Genomic DNA, 13,649 nt, shown 5'->3' on the forward strand with positions numbered 1-13,649 from the left:
TTATTGTACATCTCTCCCTTCCAATACTGCCTCTATGTGCTGCATAGCGACAATGTTGAGCGCTGGAGGATATGTTATTTATTTGGCATGGGGCGGTGTACTCTGAATGTATCTGTACTTGTTCTTCATACTTTTTGTGTTCATGAACCATTACAAATAATTGCTGTATTGCAGGAAGTTTTGTATTGTGAGATCATTAAGGTGAATTATTGACCTCAAAGCCATTGTACAAGTATAAGGTGGTGGTGAACAGCTGTCTTGAAGACCTTGTGGGAATAATGAGATTGCAGATAATGTGGAAGTGGTTCTACAGGTGGGAAAAAAGAGGAACAAATGGGTGCAGATGAGCAGTTATTTTGGATTTTGGGAGTTTCACTGGAAGTGGGTTGCTAGTGGACTGTGTGCACCTTGCAGATAGATACCTGAGATGGATAAAGCGCAGAGGGCAAAGGGTACAAAACCAGAAAGGAGACGGTAGAAGACAGAGAGACAATGAATCAACCTGTTTACAAATGGCAAAGTGATAGGCCCATAGACTCAACATGTACAGCAAACATCATAGGCGTGTACTGGGTGGTGAGATGCTCTCCCTCCACTGCCTTACATTCCTTGATCCTCCACAACTGTTGCATCCTAACTACCAACAAATACAGTTCTGTTTTGTGTTGTTCGCTCCTATAGGTAATATTGTGGCTGTCCCGCTTCTGAAAGAACAAAGCAGCTATGGTTTAGCCATTCCTCTCCCCCAGCTCTTACCCCTCTCTATTCCTCATTCCCATCTAAATGTACCAACACATTCCTCTTCCCCTGGCTCCGCTACGCCCACATCCGCATTAAAGTCTCCCACAGTACAAAGCATCACATCCAGCTCAACCATTCCCATCATCCTGTCCAGTGTATCCCTGAATTCCTGCTCCTCTGCCTCAGTCCTTCCTGTATGTGACCCATATATCAACATAACACCATTTGTTTCTGTATCATCAACCATGCCATAACTATCCATCCCTCAAATCTTTTCACTCTGATGAAATCCTTACTGATCTCTTCCAATACTATGATTTCAACGCCATTACTCCTTCAAATACCCTCACCTGTGCAACAGCCTGTACTCTCCTACCAACCGCCTCACCCTGTCCCTTTTCCATCTGGTCTCCTGAACACACAATACTTCTCACATCCTTCTCTGCATCATCTCCATCACCTTGACTCCTCTCCCCTGCACTGATCCCACTTTCTGACTACCTAGCCGGACCTAGCTTCTGAACCATTGTCCGCCTGGCAAAGCTAGTACTATCTTGTTCAGTTTGTGATGTTCTGGTCATCAATCGGCAGCGCTGCCCAGCCTGTTTCTGGAAATTACGGTGACTCAAACAATCCTTCGTCTTCGTCTAAAGAAGCTTATCCTTTGTCAGAGCAAAAGGGTTGGTAAAATAAGACTTCTGCAAATCACATCATCACTGACGTCATGGGAATGGGGAACGCCATTTGGACAGAGGTGTGTGCATCATATGTGACGTGTGTACATCATGTGTGACGTATTGAGCAATACGTCACACATGATGAACACTCTGTCCAATCGGGTGGGAGGCTAAAATAAACCCACCCTTTTTAAAGTAATAAATATATAGCCCCTAGGAGTGAAATCCGTTCACCATTATCTCCAATACTGATATTGTTGCTTATTATTCTAGTTTGTTCTGCTTTCTTTTATCATCAACTTGTGTCTTTAAATAGAATTGTGTCTGTAAATGGATAATACTGAGCTACTTTGAGATCTTCCAAAATTTATCTTCTCTCTTCCTCCACTTCCTTCTGCCTCTGTACGTTTATCAATAGCAAATTATGTCTAAATCCATTTCTCAGCGTGCCTTCCGAGGTCGACAAAATGAGTACTAGCTTGCTGGAGTAATACGCCATTTGCGTATCCCGTGTCGGAGTGGCGACCCGTCCAGGATTATACTCCTTGGCCAATGAAACTGCCTCTGCAGCTCCTATTCGCCTCACGGCGTGAAAAGAATGGTTATTATTGTTTTATGTAGTTTTGAAACGTACATTATGAGTCAATCATATCCTGGATGCGTAACAAACATGCTTTCCTTTCATACATTTGTGGAACATAGCAAGGTGTTTCTGTAAAGTTACAGGAATTTGATGCTTGTGTGTTATTGATCAGCAGTTTTCAAACCCACTTGATTTTTTTCTTCCAACATAGGAAGATGCACAATATTTTTTGGTTGCATATTGGATTCGCACCCATTTGGTTCAGATTCTTGGAGTATGTGCAGAATAAAAAATATATATTCATATCCCATCATTCTGAGCTATTATTTAGGTCACAGTTGATCAATATTGAACTTTTGCTGGAAGATGTTATGAATAATAATATCACTGACAAAGTGTCGGTTTCAATCTCCTTCACATGAAAACCAAATGCTCTTTTAAATGGGTTATTAATTTTGAAATCACTTATTTGTTTTTCACATGTAAAATTGATTTTTGAACTCCAGTGCCCTCCATAAGTATTGAAACAGTGAAGTTAAATTTGTTATTATTGCTCTAAACTCAAGAAATTTGGATTTGAGATCAAAAGATAAATGAGGCAAGAGTACAGAAGGTCTGGTTTTATTTCATGGTGTCTCTATGTATATATGTTTTACCATTGCAGAACAATAGTACTTTTTATGTTCAGTTCCCTCATTTTAGGTAAGCATAAGTATTGGAACAGATTAACTTAACGTGAATTAAAGTGGTATAATAATTAGTATTTGGTTGCATATCAATTGCATGCAATAACGGCATTGAGCCTGTGACCCATCGACAGCACCAAACTCTTGGTATCTTCCTTAGAGATGCTTTTCCAAGCCTTTACTGCACCTATTTTCAGTTTTGTTTTGGGGGGTTTCTGACGTAAGTCTCCTCTTCAGCAAGTGAAATGCATGCTCCGTTGGATTTAAATCATGAGATTGACTTGGCCAATCTAAAACTTCCACCTTTTTCCCTGATGAACTCCTTGGTTGGGCTGGCAGTATGATTTGGGTCATTGATGCATGGTGACGTGTCACCAAATGAGTTTCGAGGTATTTTTTTGTACATAGGCAGACAAAAAATTTTGTACATTCTGAATTAATTATGCTGCTGCCATCATTAGTTACATCTTCAATAAAGATGAGTGAGCCAGTTCCAGAGGAAGCCATGCTGGCCCAAGCCATGATGCTACCTCCACCATGCTTCATAGAAGAGGAAGTATGCTTTGGATCATATGCAGTTTCTTCCTTTCTCCATATTTTCACATTTCCATCGCTTCAGTAAAGGTTCATCATTGTCTCATTTGTCCATAAATGTTCCAGAACTTATTGGCTCCTCTCTGTACTTCTTGATGCAAATTATAATTTGGCCTTTCTGTTTTTGGTGCTGAGGAGAGGTTCGCATCTTGTGGTGTAGCATTTGTAATTCTGCTGTCAAAGTCTTCTGCGAACAGTAGTTTGTGATGCTTTCACCTCTGCACTCTAGAGGTTGTTGGTGATGTCACTAAAAGTTGTTTTAGGGGTTTTTCTTCACAGCTCTGATGATTTTTAGCTCACCTGTAACAAAGTTCAGGGAACTTATGTGATGGCGTGTAGTCAGTCAGTCAGTCCGTCCGTCCGTAAACACTTGCAACTTCTTCTCCGAAACCGCTGAAAGGATTGTGACCAAACTTGGCACAAATGATATTTGTTGTGTTGTGACTAAAGTTTGTTCACGGCATTGAAAACATCTGTGCCTAAGGGGGTTTACCGGGGTCAAAGAAGATCCAGGTTTGACCCCCCAAAATAGCAATTTGCTTTTTCCTCTGAAACTACACACACAATTTTGATGAAACTTGACCACAACCTTCATCACCCGTGATGTCCTGAAGTTTGTTCACGGCACTAAGAAAATCGAAGTCTAAAGGGGTCTACGGGGGTCAAGGTGGGTTCAGGTTTGACCCCCCCCCCCCCCCCCCCCCCAAAAAAAATAGGTATTTGCTTTCTTCTCTGAAACTACATACACAATTTCGATGAAACTTGACCACAACCTTCATCACCCATGATGTACCAATGTTTGCTCAAGGCATTAGAAAAATTGGCATCTGAGAAGGTATACGGGGTTGGGGAGGGCGCCGTTGCCCCCCAAAAAGGTATTTTTTTGTTTGTTTGTTTAAAGTCTTATGATTATGTTCGTATGATTCTGCATGCTGCCCTGTCTTCTAGCAACCATTCAAATTGGTTTAAAATACCTTCAGTTAGTGTAGTATACTGTTTATTCGACCAGGTGAGCACCAGGGGTATTGCCCCTATGTTTCTATCATCAACTGCAGTTGTTTTCTTTGGCTGATCTGGCCGTTGTATATTGCTGAGTACACGAGTGGTTTATTTCTTTTTCAAGATATCCCAAATTGTTGTACTTGCGATGCTCAATTTTTGAGCTGTGGTTCTAATTGAATTATTCTATTCTTTCAGCTTCCAAATTGCTTGCTTTTCTTTCATAGAGAGTTCTCTGGTCTTCATGTTAGTTTATGCCTTGTGCCACCATAGGCAGACTCCCAAGGTAAATGCAAAGGCTAAAACCAAGACTGGACATTCACAGTTCGTTTATGTGTGAACAATCAATGCAACAAGAAACACCTGAGCACTAAGAAACACCTGCCAGTCATTTTTTCCAATACCTATGCTTACCTAAAATATGGAGACTGAACATAAAAAGAGCTGTTGTTCTGCAATAGTAAAACATGTACAAATAAAAATACCAATTAATAAAATCTGACCTTCTGTACTCTTGCCTCATATTCATATTTTGATCTTAAATTTGATCTTTTGATTTCTTTGAGTATACTGTATAGCAATAATAACAAATTTGACTTCATTGCTCCAATACTTATGTAGGACACTGTATATTTTGATTTTGAATGTCTATTACATTATTATTGGAGTCAGCACCTTGTTCCTGAGTAAGGCGAGCAATCTTGAAAGATATTGAATAATTTCATATGCTATGGGATTGCAATTGTTTGCAATTGTTATACCTCCACTGACTAAGTCGCCGCAGGCATTATGTTTTCAGGTTGATTTCAATTGAATGTTATATTTTGAACATAAATCAGAACTTGGTACAAGTAAAGATAAATGGATAAGATTATGGGGTCAAGAGGTCAAAGGCCAGAGGTTCCGTCAGGTAAAAATTCTGTTACCGAGCTAACCTGTGAACCATTGATGGGATTTTGACCAAACTTGGTATAAGTATATATTATGATGCAAAGATAAACTGATTATATTATGTGGTCAAGAGGTCAAAGGTCAGAGGTTCCGTTAGGTAAAAATTCTGTTACCGAGCTAACCTGTGAAGCATTGATGGGATTTTGACCAAACTTGGTAGAAGTATATATTATGATGCAAAGATAAACTGATTATATTATGTGGTCAAAAGGTCAGAGGTCACAGGTTCCGTCAGGTAAAAATTTTGTTACCAAGCTAACTTGTGAACCAGTGATGGGATTTTGACCAAACTTGGTATAAGTATATATTATGATGCAAATATATACTGATTACATTATGTGGTCAAGAGGTCAAAGGTCAGAGGTTCCATTAGGTAAAAATTCTGTTACCGAGCTAACTTGTGAACCAGTGATGGGATTTTGACCAAACTTGGTATAAGTATATATTATGATGCAAAGATAAACTGATTATATTATGTGGTCAAGAGGTCAAAGGTCAGAGGTTCCGTTAGGTAAAAATTCTGTTACCGAGCTAACCTGTGAACCATTGATGGGATTTTGACCAAACTTGGTATAAGTATATATTATGATGCAAAGATAAACTGATTATATTATGTGGTCAAGAGGTCAAAGGTCAGAGGTTCCATTAGGTAAAATATTTGTTACCGAGCTAACTTGTGAACCAGTGATGGGATTTTGACCAAACTTGGTATAAGTATATATTATGATGCAAAGATGAACTGATTACATTTCTGCATGAAGAGGTCAAAGGCCATGTCAGGTGAAAATGTGATACTTGAGAACAGCTGAAGGGATTGAAATCAAACTTGGTACATGTATCACGATGTAGTAATGTGGGCAGGTATATATCAGTTGATGGCTCGACATTGGGATGGGATTATAACATTTTTTAAAAATCATTTTTATTTAAAAGCTATCGTAAGTTTTCAATGACAATTGTCCCGCTTCATATTCTTGGGGGGAAAAGTTGTAGATAGGGTATTGGCATGAAGCCGTGTGATCATCCATCATGAAATTAAAACTCTGGATTTCGCTTCTCATTTTATAGCAGATGGAAGATCCTTCTACAGATCTCTATTAATAATTTTCTTGTTCATTCGTTACCCCACACAAGCTAAGCAAAAAGTGGGGAAAAGCAATAGGGTCTAATCCTGTCTGTCCATCCACCTACAAATGTCAGTTTTTGATTGAGGAACAACTTGATGTCAATTGAATGTTATGTTTCGAACACAAAAAACTGAACATGAATCATAAAACGAACTTGCAGTTTAGCAGTACTTTGCATCATGAACGAGGGACAACTGCCTTGCATCTGACCAGCTTTCATCTAATTCCCAATCATCGTTTCTCTCTGAGTATCCCCAAAGTACACGATAGCTGTTGAAGCCACCTATCATCACATTAACAGAATTATCCGTAAAACCATCTGGGAAAGAGAACTCATTAGGTAGGTGACTTGTGCACTGCTCATACAGAGATCCCCATAAGCTCGATGTTTAGGACTTCAATGTCACCAAGTGAAGAGGGTGGATAGAAGGAGAATGGATTAATTTAGAGGAGATTGGTGTGCAAATGAGCTTGATGGGAGATTTGTGACATGCCAGCTGAGATGGGCTGGGCACTTGGTGCAGATGGGAGAAGAAAGAATGGAAAAGAGAACGGATATGTTGAGGCAACAAGGTAGGAAGAAAAGAGGTAGACTGTGGGTGAGATGGGAGGATTGTGTGAAGAGCGATATCAGTAAGGTGGTGGGAGAGAGAGGACAGAAAGGAGTGGAGGAGTATTGTGGTAAAGGCCGGGCAGGAGCTTGGTGCAATCGGATCTCACCCCTTGTAAAGGAAAAAGGAGAACAACAACATGGGCCAAAAGGTCAACATCGGCCAAAGGTCAACAACTTAGGTGATATTTCCAAAATCCTCAATTTTCATCCGATTGACTTGAAATTTGAAAAGGATTTGCATATCAGGTCACTGAACTCAACCACCAATTATTTTTACGGTCAAATTCGTTTCATGGATTTTGCAAGTATCATTCTATGCACAACATCTTTCATGTTTGCTTGTTTGTTTGTCTGTTGGCAGGATATCTCAAATTTATGGATCGATTCGGATGAAACTTGGTGGACAGGTTGCATGTGCGACAATGACTAATTGATTAGACTTTGGTGAAGATCCGGATCTGGATCAGGATACTAGAATGTCTTAAATAATTCTTCACCATTGAGAGATAGTGCCAAAAATGGTACATGGCAGGATACCTCACAGTTGTGGACAGATTTGGACGAAACTTGGTGGACATAACATGATGCGTGTGTGACAAGGGCGAATTCATTTGATTTTGGTGATGGTCCAGATTGGGATCCGGCCTGTCAGTTGAATACAAAACGTAAACTGTTCAGCCTAGCAGAGGTATACGTTCCACCAAATGCTGTTCTGCTTTAAAAAAAATATTCTTTACTCAAAGAATAGTTAGTATGTTGGCCTGTTTGTCAAGAAGGGGAAATCTACAGTGCATTCAGAAAGTATTCAGACCCCTTCACTTTTTCACATTTTGTTATGTTGCAGCCTTATGCTGAAATCGTTTAAATTCATTTTTTCCCTCGTCAATCTACACCCAATACCCCATAATGACAAAGAGAAAACAGGATTTTAGAAAGTTTTGCAGATTTATTAAAAAGAAAAAACTGAAATATCACATTTACATAAGTATTCATACCCTTTGCTATGACACTTGAAATTTAGCTCAGGTGCCTCCCATTTCTCTTGATCATCTTTGAGATGTTTCTACACCTTGATTGGAGTCCACCTGTGGTAAATTCAATTGATTGGACATGATTTGGAAAGGCACACACCTGTCTATATAAGGTCTCACAGCTAACAATGCGTATCAGAGCAAAAACCAAGCCATGCGGTCGAAGGAACTGCCTGCAGAGCTCAGAGACAGGATTGTGTCGAGGCACAGATTTGGGGAATCCTACAAAAAATTCCTGCTGCATTGAAGGTTCCCAAGAGCACAGTAGCCTCCATAATTCTTAGATGGAAGAAGTTTGGAACAACCTGGTCTCTTCCTAGAGCTGGCCGCCCGGCCAAACTGAGCAATCGGGGGAGAAGGGCCTTGGTTCGAGAGGTGACCAAGAACCCGATGGTCACTCTGGCTGAGCTCCAGAGATCCTGTGTGGAGATGGGAGAAACTTCCAGAAGGGTGAAGTGGCCAGACGGAAGCCAAACAGTTCAATCTTGGTTTCATCAGACCACAGAATCTTGTTTCTCAGTCTGAGAGTCCTTTAGGTGCTTTTTTGCAAACTCCAAGCGGGTTTTCACGTGTCTTTCACTGAGGAGAGGCTTCCGTCTGGCCACTCTGCCATAAAGCCCAGATCGGTGGAGTGTTGCAGTGATGTTCCTTCGTGTGGCAGTTCCTTCGACCTCATGGCTTGGTTTTTGCTCTGATATGCATTGTCAGCTGTGAGACCTTATATAGACGCACACCTGAGCTCCTCACCACATACAAGGCTTTCATCCGCAGCTCAATGGAATACTGTTCCCCCCTCTGTACTGGGCTGGTGCTCCTGCCTCACACCTAGCTCGTCTTCACGCTGTTGAGGCCAAAGCTTTCAGAATCATTGGAATCTCCTGCGATGAAGTCAAGTCCGAGGGCCTTTCACTCACTCACCACAGGCAGGTTGGTGGTCTTTCTGTCTTCTACCGACTCCTCTCCAGCCTTGCTCCCCCTGCTCTCTCTGTGCTCTGTCCCCCCAATATTCCTTCAGGTCGCACAAGATCTGCCTGCAACCCTCTTATGGTTAAACTGCCAAAGTCTAGGCTCTCTGCTCACCTTCACTCTTTCATTCCCCTTTTCTCCCGCCTCTGGAACAAACTCCCCCACTCCCCTCAATCCCACTCCTCCCTCAGGTCTTTAAAACAGCTGTTCACCACCATCTCTTATCTTCCCCCATCCAAAACCTTGATCTTTTCCACCCCCGGTAATTCACCCCAGAGTCCTTGCAGTGTTCATATGTTTTATACCTCTCCCACCTTCCCCCAAGTCCTCCCGATGTCCCTGCTCTCAAATGTTGTGTTTGTGTCCTTCCCCCTCTCTTCCCATCTTGTCTGCCGCTCCCCTTGTTTTTTGTGTTTTGTGTGTCGGTTTGACTTTTTGTGTGATTAATGTTAGCTCTTTCACGAGCCTCGATCTTGTATACAAAAAAAAAAAAAAAAAAAAGGGTGTGTGCCTTACCAAATCATGTCCAATCAATTGAATTTACCACAGGTGGACTCCAATCAAGGTGTAGAAACATCTCAAAGATGATCAAGAGAAATGGGAGGCACCTGAGCTAAATTTCAAGTGTCATAGCAAAGGGTCTGAATACTTATGTAAATGTGATATTTCAGTTGTTTTTTTAAAATAAATTTGCAAAACTTTCTAAAATCCTGTTTTCTCTTTGTCATTATGGGGTATTGAGTGTAGATTGATGAGGGAAAAAATGAATTTAAACAATTTCAGCATAAGGCTGCAACATATCAAAATGTGAAAAAAGTGAAGGGGTCTGAATACTTTCTGAATGCACTGTATGCAAGGACATTAGGCGAGTTCACGAGAGAATGAGACAAATAATGGGGGATTGCAAATATCGACAGGTATAAGTGTCTGGGACCAACGAGGGATGTTGAGGTAAATGTTGCTGTGGTGGGGGTAGTTGGCTGAGGGTGTTTACTGTTTATGGATCGATAAATAGGTGGGTGCAAAGTTGAGAGTGTGCAATCTCTTGTGTTGGGGCCAGGCTATATGGGCACAATTGCCTTTTTCTGTGTTTTCTTTCCTTGTTTTTTACTGGATTTGCTGGAGCTCGAGACATGAAGTATTGCTTATTTGCCTCTCGTTACTAATCCCAAAAACTCTTTGATGAGGGCTGTACTTCAATGAATTAATCAGCCCAATGTCTCCAGTGCAGACTGGTTTACAGTAGTTGCATCGACAACATATCCCGGTAGTGAATTTTAAATCTTTGTATTTCAATAAATATGGGTTCAACATCTGAGATGTCAAAAAAAAAAAATTGTCGGTTTAGTTTTACAATAAAATTTCCGTCATTGGACTTGGTCTTTTTTTTCTTTTTTTTTGTAAGTCAAAGACTTGCGTACGTGTTGATGTAACCCAAGTAATGGTGTAAATACTTGTCATTGCTGCTGACTGTTGGATTTACTGATCACTTTGGATGGGAGGAGTCAGGAAGATGGGGTGAGAAGGGGTAGGGGAAGAGGTGAGAAGAGGGTGAATGGTAGAAGGTGAGGGAATGAGGTAGGGGAGGGCAGGGGATATAGGAGTGTAGATGAGGGAGAGGAGGAGGGGTGGTTTTGCATAAGGAGGCTACAGGGAGTGGCATTGGGTGTGGGGGAATAAGGGAAGGGCTTTGGGTGATTGAGGTGTGCCAATATTTTTTTTTCAATACTGCTACACTTGCTACAGTATCTTCCAATTAAATGCCAGAATGTTAAGACAAAATAACTTTGCTGAAAAGTATTCACTGTGCCAAACTGTTTGGTGTGTGTTGTAGAATTCCTTACCGGCATTAAAGCTCGAGACAATCTGGAGAGAAAGGAAGTTTATTTTTGAGTTTATCTGTCAAAAATGATTCATGGCACTCTTAACGAATGCAACATGCACGCCTGTATTACCTGTGTGGCAGGTGCGGCTGCTGGAGTTGGAGAGTCTGGTGCAGAAAGAGCGACAACGTTTGGGAGAACTTCGACGAAAGCACTATCACCTCGCAGGGGTCACCACCGAATGAGCCTTTGTAAAAATCTCTCGCTCTATTTCTCTCTTTCTCTTTCTTTCTCTTTCTTTCTCTTTTTTTCTCTTTCTTTCTCTCTTTCTTTCTCTCTTTCTTTCTCTATTTCTTTCTCTATTTCTTTCTCTTTCTTTCTCTTTCTTTCTCTTTCTCTCGCTTTCTCTCTCTTTCTCTCTCTTTCTCTCTCTGTCTTTCTCTCTCTTTCTCTCTCTTTCTCTCTCTTTTTCTCTTTCTCTCACGCAAACATAACTCTGCGCACAGAACCAAGGTTTATCAGATTTACTCAACTATCCTGGTTCATCGACAACTCCTATCATTCCTTTATCTCCTCCGCTTCCAAACCTTTTCCACCAATGCTTCCAACCCCCTAGAGGAGGGTATTAGAGGAGTCTGGGTCGGCAGGAAACTTTGCAAGTTTCCGACATTGCTTGGGGCTTGACCATGACTTTTGGTTGAGTTTTCTAAGGACTTTAAATATGTATTTATTTTACATTGCATTACTTTTTCAAGGAGCAGCTTTTGGGATTATTTGTGTTTGTGAAGATGTTTCGGGGTGCTACGAGTGCTGGGCTGGACCAGAGATGGTTAATGTTATCAATTTTCATTAACTTATTTACTCTTATACAGCTGAACCTTTTACCAACTGTCGAAAGCCCATCATATACGCGTGCCTTGCGATAAATAATCGTCAATAAAAAGTTTTATTGAAAAAAAAAAAACTGGTATCTTGGGATTTATAATTATTTGATCTTTTTTTTAAATGTTACTTTTTTGTTTCTTGCATTCATGATCAAATTAAACAGTTAGCAATGTCTGAGGTTTATCTAGAGCTGCCCATACAATTGTATTGTCTTCACCACACCTTCCATCAGTCACAAAAAAGACACTTCTTTTTTGTATACAAAGTCGAGGCTTATGGAGGAGCTAGAATCTAGAACATATGAGGATGTAACAGAGCAAAAGGAACAGTAGAACGAGAGGGGGGAACACACCAACAACAGGGTTGAGGGACAAAATAGAGGGAGACTTGAACTGCTGCAGTGAGGATGAGGGGTAGGAGAAGATGCATGGGGTGAACTAGATGGATATAGAAGGAAACTACAGACTTGGCATTTAATATGGAATATTTTTTTTTTCTTGACTTGGGTTTACTTTCTTAACTCAGTGTATCAATCTGGTGAGTTTCTTTTACACTTTGGTGATTTATTTGTTAAAAGAACCATGTCACTGATTGTCACAGCAAGACGTCAACAACAGGATTATATCACAGGTGGCGTGGCTAAATGTAAGGACAGGTGCATTTGACGATTGGCTTCACAGTCGGGTATACAAGGGTTGTTGCGTTCTGTATTAGTGGAAAACAACTGCTGCACGTCTCCAAAAGTTATTGCCGCTTCCTCTGGAGATGGTCCGTCAACTCGACAATGCTGTTTGTCATGGAGTGGTGGCTTTACGAAATTACAGCATGAAAGAGCGTGCTATTGCTCGGCAGTATGGCATCACTCAAGGTCAGGTGTCAAAGATCCTGAAACGAAATGCTCAGAGGGGTGTCCCTACTCCAATACCGAGGCCAGGACGTCCCCGCAGAACCACAAGGAGGGATGATCGCCAGCTGCACCGGTTAGTCCGCAATGGCCGTACCAAGTCAGCTAATCGGCTTCGGGCTGAGTGGCAGCAACTGACAAATGTGCCTGTATCCAGAAGGCGAGTCAACCAACGACTGGTTCAAGCAGGCTATCGTGCCAGGCGTCCCCTGAGAAAGCCACGCCTGACCAGACAACACCGCCAGCGCTGATTGCAGTGGGCCAGAGAGCACTGTCAATGGCAGCCAGGACACTGGAATCATGTGATCTTCAGTGACGAGTCTAGATTTCTGGTCTATCGTCAAGATGGCCACGTCCGAGTGTGCAGACAAGTGCATGAAGCCTACAACAAAGATTGTATAGTGCCAAGAGTCCAAGCTGGAAGTGGTGGCGTGACCGTTTGGGCTGCTTTTCATGCAGGGGGCAAAACTGACCTGGTTGTTCTGAATGGAAACCTGAACCAGTTCAAGTACAGGGCCATTCTGGAAGAAACATTGCTTCCATTTGCTCATGCAGCCTTTCGAGGAAACTTTGTCTTCCAAGATGACAATGCACAGCCTCATCGTGCTCGCATGATCCAACACTTTCTTGCTGACCGTGGTGTAGAGCATATGGAGTGGCCTGCCATGTCCCCGGATATGAATTCAATAGAGAATTTGTGGGCAGAATTAACGCGTCAAATCGACCACTTGGACCAGCAGCAGACCTCTGTGCGTGAATTGCAGCAGACTATTGTCACTGCATGGCAAGCGATTCCTGTCCAAACCTTGGCAAATCTCGTGAACAGCATGCCTCAACGTGTACGTGATCTCCTGAATGCTCGTGGGGGTTCCACGAAGTACTGAACTGTAATTTTACTGTCCGTAATCCCAGTCGTAATTTAACTTTTGTTTTTGTTAAAAAAAAATTTGGCTAATGTGCAAAATAAAGAAATACTTCTGGAAAACGCACAGCAGTTTAACACAGTACTGTCCATGAATTGAGTTCGATATCAGTTTACATCACTTTCAAGGATCAATTTATTTGTTTC

The 13,649-nt window shown here is 41.5% G+C and overlaps 1 protein-coding gene across 3 annotated transcripts in view; it reads left to right on the forward strand.

Annotated features, from left to right (window-relative positions):
• Positions 1-11,704, forward strand: part of LOC137430284 (huntingtin-interacting protein 1-related protein) — a 122,217-nt gene extending 110,513 nt beyond the window's left edge. For all 3 annotated transcript variants that reach the window (XM_068121054.2, XM_068121055.2, XM_078780530.1), the window contains exon 31: positions 10,935-11,704. In XM_068121054.2, the coding sequence (XP_067977155.1) occupies positions 10,935-11,036 (102 nt within the window). In that variant the 3' untranslated portion in view covers positions 11,037-11,704. The remainder of the gene's footprint in view (positions 1-10,934) is intronic.
• The last annotated feature ends 1,945 nt before the right edge of the window (positions 11,705-13,649 follow it).

Source organism: Myxine glutinosa, chromosome 6, assembly GCF_964187855.1.
Source record: "Myxine glutinosa chromosome 6, kmMyxGlut1.1, whole genome shotgun sequence".
In the NCBI taxonomy this organism is placed as follows: domain Eukaryota; kingdom Metazoa; phylum Chordata; class Myxini; order Myxiniformes; family Myxinidae; genus Myxine; species Myxine glutinosa.